Source organism: Tiliqua scincoides, chromosome 2 (assembly GCF_035046505.1).
Source record: "Tiliqua scincoides isolate rTilSci1 chromosome 2, rTilSci1.hap2, whole genome shotgun sequence".
Taxonomy (NCBI): Eukaryota; Metazoa; Chordata; class Lepidosauria; order Squamata; family Scincidae; genus Tiliqua; species Tiliqua scincoides.
Window position 1 is genome coordinate 22,847,110 of NC_089822.1, and position 9,083 is coordinate 22,856,192.

The 9,083-nt window shown below is 42.5% G+C and overlaps 1 protein-coding gene across 2 annotated transcripts in view; it reads left to right on the forward strand.

The window, feature by feature from the left end:
• The window catches only part of IL31RA (interleukin 31 receptor A), a 47,989-nt gene extending 39,983 nt beyond the window's left edge, over positions 1-8,006 (forward strand). For both annotated transcript variants that reach the window (XM_066618107.1, XM_066618108.1), the window contains 3 exons: positions 2,491-2,584; positions 3,486-3,552; positions 5,087-8,006. In XM_066618107.1, the coding sequence (XP_066474204.1) occupies positions 2,491-2,584; positions 3,486-3,552; positions 5,087-5,548 (623 nt within the window). In that variant the 3' untranslated portion in view covers positions 5,549-8,006. The remainder of the gene's footprint in view (positions 1-2,490; positions 2,585-3,485; positions 3,553-5,086) is intronic.
• Positions 8,007-9,083: the final 1,077 nt, after the last annotated feature.

Consider the following 9,083-nt stretch of genomic DNA (forward strand, 5'->3'; position numbering starts at 1 on the left):
AACCTTTTTGGTTTTGGGGGGGCACAATGCAGTACAAGATATTTCACATTTTTATATGACCAGTAGTGGCCTGTGCCTCTCAATCCCTCCTGATGTTGGCACCCCTGTGGTCTCTCACATGTGCACTCCACCTGTGGACAAGGGGAGAGGTGGGCAGACTAGCTGTCAAGCAAGCAATTAGGAGGCCAGTGAACACCTATGTGCAGTGGTTCTCGAACTTTTCCAGCCCGCGGCTCTGCTGATCACCTCAGTTACCTCCAAATGGGAATGAAGGTGTTATAACTATACACTAGAAACAAAAAAACAGCTGCCAGCATTCTGAGGCTGCAATACTAACCACACTTACCTGAGATTAAGCCCCATGGAACAAAATAGGACTTACTTCTGAGTAGACCTGGTTAGGATTGTGCCCTGAGTTTGTTAGCAGCACACCTGGAGGGGTTTGGAAAGGGAGGGGGGAAGAAGTGATGAATTCGCCGGGGGAGGGGAAGACTTTGTTTTGTGTGTATCTACTGATGCAAACTGAGACCAAGAGGCTGTTTGGTTGTAGTCCTAACCTCACTTTCCTGGGAGTAAGTCCCATTGAACACAGTAGGACTTACTTCTGAGTAGACCTAGCTAGGATTGTGCCTTTTGTCTTATAATAGCAGCTAACATGGGAAGTAACCCCCTTCTCAAAAGGAGGCAGGAGGAAAAAGGGGGGTGGCTGAAAAGGAATGGGTGTTTTTATTTTTTAATCAATTTTTGGAGACAAAGCCATCAAGAGCGGCTTTTATTTTTTTTTGAAGGGGGAGGAAAAAGAGAAAGGTGAAGATCCCTGGTTAACCTGATGCCTATGTTCCCAAGCCTATGTAGGTCTACTCAGAAGTAAGTTCCATTTGAGTCAATGGGGCTTACTCCCAGGAAAGTGTGGACAGGATTGCAGCCACACCCAGCAAGATTTCAATTTACCCCCAAAGTAGATGGGGGCTGCTCATACACATACACCCCAACATGCAGATGCCACCCCTATTCCCCCCAGGCAAGACAGAGGGGTGCAGGCTGGGCATTTGGACACTCACCCCTCCCCAAGAGCAGGCTGGGCTCCCTCTTTCCCAACTGGAGGAAAGTGCTTTCCTGCTCTCTCTAGGTCAGGCTTCCCTCCCAGTTTGAAGCCTACCAGGAGCAAGCCCTGTGCTGATGAGATGCAGCACCTCTGAGCTGCCTAGCCAGCCTTCTCTCCCACCACGTTTCATACGCCCTCCCCACCTCATGCTGCCCCACTCACCTCGTTCTCAGCCTCGGAAAAGCGGCAAGTCAGGAGGCAGCACCTGCAGCTGAGCAGAGCAGCACAGCTGTGGCCACCTCTCTCCCCGAGATGCCTGGTGACGCCCCTGGAGGCTAGCCACGCCTCACTAGGGAGGCGGGACGTGCAGATTGAATACCTCAGACCTATGTGGATAAGTAGGAAAGAGTTACCCCCACTCAACTTCCCTGTACAGGTGTGCGCCACTTAACAACTGTTTGCTTAAAAACAGACCTTATATATGATGGAGGGCAAAGCACAACAAGGAGGATCTTAATGAGGCAATCATGTCTCCCATAGCCTGCAACAGAGGGTATGCACAGTAAAGAGACTTTTAATGCAAAGAAAAGGCAATCTATCTCTAATAGCCTGTGCCAGCTAGAGTCTGACAGGGAGTTTCTGTTTACACAACAAAGGCACTAGATTGGGCTGAATGTTTGTTTAAGGACCTAATTACATAACAACGGGGATCAGAGAATGTATCCTGTACTTACCTGAGCTCAGCATGCAGCCTCCCTCCATCATGCTCAGTCGGCAACAAACAAGAACAGCAATTGTCAGAAAGCACATACTGCTCTTGTTCGTTTTAGACAGAAATTATATAAAGGGGAGAGAGTGTCTGCTTGCTCTAGTAACAAAGGGGGTAGGTGGGCTCCAGCTTGCTTCTCCCTGCCTACTTGGGTGGGCAGAAGTGATTTGGAGCTCTGGAAGTGTCTTTTCTCCCTCCCCAGCAATGGAGGGTGAAGGGAGCTGTCGCAACCCTTTTCCTGCTGGCTCTCAGCTAGGTGGAACAGAGCACCCAATGGAATGGCAGACAGGAGAAGCTGCTGGAAAGATGGGCTTGGGCGTGTCTGCTTGCCACCCCTCCATGTCCACCACTCCATGTGACTGATGCAGGCTGCCTCATGGCATGGCCCTGTGTATGGCTATTACTATAGAAATCTTGTGTATTTCTGTTCTTGTTTTACCCTAATCTTATAAACCATGCTAATTGACTTAACACTTTGGGCCATAATCATAAATGCAAAAGAGCTCAAGCTCTTCTGGCACCTTACAGGCTAATAAATGTATTGAAGGTTCCCATGAATGAGTCTTAATGATTTCAGTGGGATTTATTTATGAGTAAGAGTACATCAGAATTGGGGCTTGTTACTGTGGATCTATCATTTTATATTTCTTCCTCTCTCTCTTTCCTTCCTTCCTAGGTATAATAGAGAGTATTCTCATCAACATTGTTGTTGGAATATTCATGCTTTTCCTGTTAACTGTTGGGTCATTGTGGGCTCTAAAAAAATACAGGTGAGTAAATATTTTACACAAATCCTTTAAACAGGTAAAAAGAAGGCATCCTTTCTTATGAAAGCAAAATCAAAGATTTTCAAAATCAAGATTATTGCTTGCTAAGTTGCTATCCCAGTGATTCTCAAACTGTTCTAATAAGTTTTAGCACTGGGACCCCACTTTGAAGAATGACAATCTGTCGGTACCCCCCAGAAGTTATGTCATTATTCTGAAAGTGATATCATGGCCGGAAGTGACATCATCAAGCAGGAACATTTTTAACACCCCCAATATGATGAAAACAAATCAATCAATTGAAAGTTTGCAATAAGTTTAAAAATGTATTTAAAATAAAGAAGAATCCTCCTAACCCTTCCAAGCAGTTGCTGATCTGGTTAAAAAAAATTCCCCCAACACCCCAAAGGCTGCAGTCCTATCCACATTTACTCTGGAGTAAGCCCAATTGACTATCATTGTTGAAAACCTATACCTAGTAGCCTGTTGGAAGTACAGATATATAACATTTACCCAAACGCAGTCACATACCATGGTAGCATCAAGTCTAATATGTTAAAAATAAAATATACACTGAAATGAATGGGGACCCACCTGAAATTGGCTTGTGACCCACCTAGTGGGTCCCAACCCACATTGAGAAACACTGTCTCATACCATTATGCACCTGAAAGATGAACCCATAGAAATGAAAGGCTGAGGCCCTTGCTGAACTGAGATTACCGTAGGAAGATGTTTTCTCTCTCTTTCTCTCTCTCGTCTGCGCATAGAATGAAGAATGAATCTGCACATTCTACAGAATGAAGGGAAAGGAACTCATTTAGTTTATGAAAAGAGATTTTCCTTAATAGATCAACAAATACTTTCTTAAAATAGCTAAAAATATATTTTTTTGTTTTGACAGGTTAAAAAATATTTGTTGGCCTAAAATACCTCATCCTACAGTATCGGATTGTTCTGACGCATCTCGGGTAATGAGTTATTCTTGCTGAGCAAATATATCTGTGAGAAATTTATTTTTAATATGCAGCTGTAGATGAAAGCAACTGTTCTGGTAGATGTGATCACTTAAGATTTTCCTTGACATGTAGCCCGACTCCCTCCCTTGGTAGGGTGCGAGACCTGGACATGGTAAGCTATCATGCCAGGCTTCATGTTGCCTCCCTTTCTCTGTGGAGCAATTCTGCCTCTGAAGGGTGGGTGTCACCACCAGTGAGTGAGACTGGCAAAAGGAAAGGACTTTTTGAAAGCTAGTGTAACGTAGTAGGTAAATGACCTGTGAATGTATCTACAGTAGACAGATAATACTTAGGAGTGATTTAAGATTACTGGCATAATTTACAAAATGTTTTGACTACTCAAAAACTCTAGAAATGCTGGGTATTATTTATCTTTTTTTTCTAGACTGTGATTCACAGATATCCAATGCTAATTGGGTAAGAGGCAATTTTTCACACCCAAATTTAAGTGGGTGCTCCTCTTTTATTTAGCAGGGGGAGAGTAACTGGCCCTCCTCACCCCAGCAGTATCTTTTCTAGTGGCTGTCTACTGGTGTTTTGTATCTTTTAGATTGTGATTCCTTTTGGGACAGGGGGCCATTAGTTGTTTGATTTTTCTCTGTAAACCGCTTTGCGAACTTTTGTTGAAAAGTTATACTGTTATAATATTTTACTGTTAATAATAATAATACACCACAGTGGTGACCTTAAGCTACCTTGGGTGCCCTCCGGGGAGAAAGGCTGAATACAAATCAAATAAATAATAATAAGCCTCTGGTAGACTGAAAATGTTGATGGGCGAAGGACCACTTGGCAGGATCTACTGCTATTAGAGCAGCAGAGCAGATTAGTCCTATTCAAATCTTCTAAAACTGGGTGTGCTGTACCCTGGTAGAGGGGGAGCAGCACCCAGTAGCATCACTCCTTTGCTCCTCATCCATGCCCCCTGTCCTCCTTGGGTTCAGTCCTTGTCTAAATAAGGCAAAGCTGAACCCAGAGTGATCTAAAATTACATGGCAGAAGTATCCAGAATTCAGTGCTGCCCTCCTGAACCAAAGCAAGAAAAGCAGATAGGAGCACAACTGAAGAATACTTTGGTGTGGGTGATGGTGGGACCTGCCAACATGTTCTCATTCCCCTCTACCTGGACACAGCATACCCAGTTTTAAGACAAGTGAATTGGGCTACCATGCGAGTGAGATCAGAGATACCTTTTTATTTGCATAATATTTATCATTAGCAACATAGTGGCTGCATTTGCCACATGAAGAATATAATACAGAGACAATGTGAAATATCCACAGGCTCACTGGTAGTTTTGTACTGTGGTGATTTGCAGCACATAAGGAATTATTTGAAACATTCTTACTTTTTGTTTGTACACATTGTAGAAAGTTATTCAAAGTAAAATAAGATAATTAATCTTCTCTTTTCATAAATGAAAAGCTAAGCTAATTGCAGCATAGAAAATGCTCACATGGTTGTTTCTCTTTTCTCCCCCCAACAGAAAATAATGTTGAGAGTACCACCATCTGAGCAGGACACAGAATCTCCTGACTGCATTAGTATTTTGAAAGTAGATGCTCCTAGTGAAAATGATGGTAATGATGAAGTTCAGTTACCAGATCTGGAAAATGACTTCAGCCAGCCAGATGTTACTATGAGAGATGTGGTTGGCAGGCACCAGATGTTGTGCAGTACAGAACTTGAAGATATAAAACCCCTTCCACAGGCAATTCCCTCAATAGGGCAAGATCAAGGCCAGACGAATTGGAAGGAGTCAAATGAATTCAACCCATATTTGAAAAACTCAGTCCATACAAGAGAGTTCCTGTTATGTGAGAACTCAAACCAAAATACAAAGGAATCTAAAAACTCAACTAATCACTTGGCTACCTGCATGCCAAATGACACTGGGCAACCTTACGTGGCACTGAACACATTTGAACTATTCTTGAAGCATGAATGAATTGCAGGGGACATAAAACGTACGTAGAAGGAATAATTTTGCATAGCACTGCTACTGATCAATTGCCTCAACCCAGAGAGCATTTTGCTGATGCTTCTTCCAAACAAAGATACCTTAAGTTGACAGAAAGCTGGATCCTTTCAACTGTTGACAAGAGTTTAATGGAGTTTCTGTTTAGTTTCATTATTTATTGAGAAACTGCACTACTGCAGCAAATGAATTACAATTTAAAATAAATCCACACAAAGGTTGGGTGATCGGGGTGGAGTGTGTGCTGCTCTGCATTCCCAAACAAAGAGCAGTGAACAATGGAATGCTGAACAAAGTGGATCATGAAACTTATAAATACCCCATATTCAATATTATGAATACCCCATAAAATGAGGGATTGTCATCAACTGGGGCCAAACATGCCCTCATGCACGTCACATATCTATCTGACCATGAAATGGTCAAAAACTTCACTGTGTTGCCACCTTCTCATGGGTCCAAGCTACCAGAATGCCTTATCCAGTTGCATATAGTACAATATTAATTGGGGTATCCAGAATGAGAGCATTAATCTAAGCATGACACAAAATGGAGTGGAAGATAAAAGTACTGGTGTTTCCCTCTCATTTGAAAGGTTAGGAGCCGTGGTGATAAGCAGAAATGGTTGAAAATTGGAAGCTGGTCTTTTTTTAGTTTTCAAATGTTGCTTCCAATTGCTTTTTTAGACAGCGAATTGCAAATGCCTTTTTTATCTTGCAAATTCCTCCTGTCACTCAAAGATTTCTGCAAAATGGACTCTCATTAATGCCTTTGGGAAATAGGAAGGGAGCTAAAGTTGGTGTGCTCTAGAGAGAGAGAGCACACACACCACAAAACAGTTTGAATCATCATGTCATATGCAAATCAACACAGGAGATGGCAATTTTAGCCTTTAGACCAGCAGAGAGAGGTTGAAAGAGTGGAGCATGCATTGGATGAATAACTTTCAGGTATAACTGAAATGTGTTGAAAGAGTGTAACCTCAAAAAAATGCAGGGGCGCCTGTATATAATTGTAATGTAAAAGTAAAATGGAATTTATTATAAAGAGTGCAAATTTTCATGGAAGAAAACGCTAGCAAAAACATGAAATTTTTTTAAAAATTACTGAGATTTTGTAGATGACAGATCTCTCATGGTGCCTAGCATGGGGCTTTATTGGGCGGAGGGCCAAAGCAGTTGCGGGAAGCCAAGATTTTTAGTTTCAAGTCATTTCAAAATGGTGTGAGCCACAGTACCTGAGCTGCCTTGAAGTCATCAGAAAAGGACAGCATTCTTCTTGGAAAGCTCCCTTTGGATATAAACCTATTTCGCTTCTCTTCGGTTTGGAAGATCTATCCACTCAGGATTGTCGGAAAGGACATTTCAGCCAGTGCACAGAAAGGAATGAAAAACAAACCATATTCTCTGTCCAGATTGCTTAGCACATGGGGTGCTTTCAAATAAAGAAACATAGTATGAGAAAATAGGTGCTGTAATATCTACATGAGGGCTTTCCTTCCTCAGCTGAGCAGATTGGAATCAGTCCTGACTTTGCAGGCTTCGCAAATGAAGGTTACTGAGCTGCTGGCTCACTTGTCCAGGTATTAGGTGCTGGCAGTTTGTTATTTTTAGGGCACACTGCTGCTTGCGGAGGGGTGTAAACCATGCTTTCTGGAAAAAAACACCAGATAAGTTAAAAGGGCTCTTAAAAGATCAAGAGCAGTTGAAGAGTATAGGAGCTACCCCAAGAGAATGGCAGGGAGGCTACTCTTTTCCTACAATTGGTCTCTACACCTTCTCTGTAGCATTTCATGTAGAATACAGGAGGCCTGTGCAGGTGGCTAATGTGAAGTCTGAGTGAGGACAGTGTCACTTCTGTATTTTTGGACAGTAACTCCTGTATCGTGGGAGGTGGATCTAACACAGCCTTCAAATGTGTGGGTGGGACTAGGCATGACAGTCATTGGTGAATTTTACAAAGAAAAAAATACTTTAAAATTATACCTTTTGGCTTTCCCCACACCTACCAGAACGGTAATTATACCACTCACGCAATTGCCAGTGTCAATGTTGATCATACCATTTTGTAGTGACTTTGTGTGTGCATCTGGTCCAACACAAGGAGGCTGGGTGGAAGCATTCTGCAAGGAAAACCCAAATATCCTTTTACTTGCATCCAGCCTGAGAGTCCTTGTGCTCTTCCCTGGCTTGTATCCCCTGCCAGTATTACTGTAGTTGTTGGCATCCTTCAGTCTCAGACGACTATGGTATCACGCTCTGAATGGTGGTTCTGGAACAGAGTGTCCTCTCCAGTGTGCAAAGCCTGGGTAAAGTAGATATGGAGGATAGACTGTTCCCCATGCAGCAAATCTCCCCTCTCCACGTCGCTGAAATGGTCCAATGGAAAGGCAGAGGCCAATACGGTTGGTTCCAGCGGCGTCGCAGGAGTTGCCAGAACATGACTGTGTTCAGCCATGAACTGCCTCAGGGACTCCGGCTCCGGATTTTGCCTCGAGGTTGACTCCTGAAGCCTTTTCCATAACTGGATGTAGCCACAAGGCAGTGGAGGTTTGGGATCAGACTTTTCCTTCTTTCAGATGAGCTGCCTTCCCAGGCTATCGAGTCCCATCTACCCGGTGGCTGTTTAGTCACTGTTTACAGTGATTACTGTAGTATCACTATAGCAACATCAGTATTTCTTTGCCTTAGGAAACACAATATTAAGAATACATGGATGCAGTTTACTGCCTCTCAACCAACTTCCACAAATAAAGTGTTGGAAGTGGTTTGTGAACCACCAACTTTCCTGCAAATTTTCTGAAATGTTCCTTAAATGGTAATTAAACTAGAAGACACAGCAAATGTTTCCACCCAGAAAACTCATATTAAACACTATGTAGTTTTTGTTAAGCAGAAGGCTGTATATGCAAGTATATTGAAATGGGATCCAGCCTTGAGCCTATGACTCCATAGCCCACAGATCCACTGGTTTGCCTTGGGTCAACCATCTCTCAGCACTTTGAAAACCCCATCCATCCCATTTGTCAAATGGGAGTAAAAGTAATCTACATCACTATTTCTTTTGAACTAAAGACTGTAAAACATTTTGTTTATTAAAATACTACATAAATTATTCAGACCCTGCATTGATAGATGCTTGTTGTGATATGCATGAAGATCGGTTGTCTGCAAAATGAGTAACTAGTGAACAGGGCCTTTGGGTTCTCCACCTATTATCCTAATCTGAACAATTATGCTGGAATGAAATCTGTTATTAAAGTGTTAAATAGCTTGCTAAAATTCTAGACTTATTCCTGTTGCAAGTGAAATGTGATACAGCTTTTGATGTGCATTACAGATATTTTATGAACAAAACATTTGTGGGAATACTGTGACTACTAGAATTAGGGGGGGGGGGAATTCCATTTAATTATCAACCTGTATTTGCCTGAACTTCTGCCTGCCTTTGCCTTGCCTCTCCATCCTTGCTACTAGTTGATCACTACTCCCTGAAAGGGCCACAT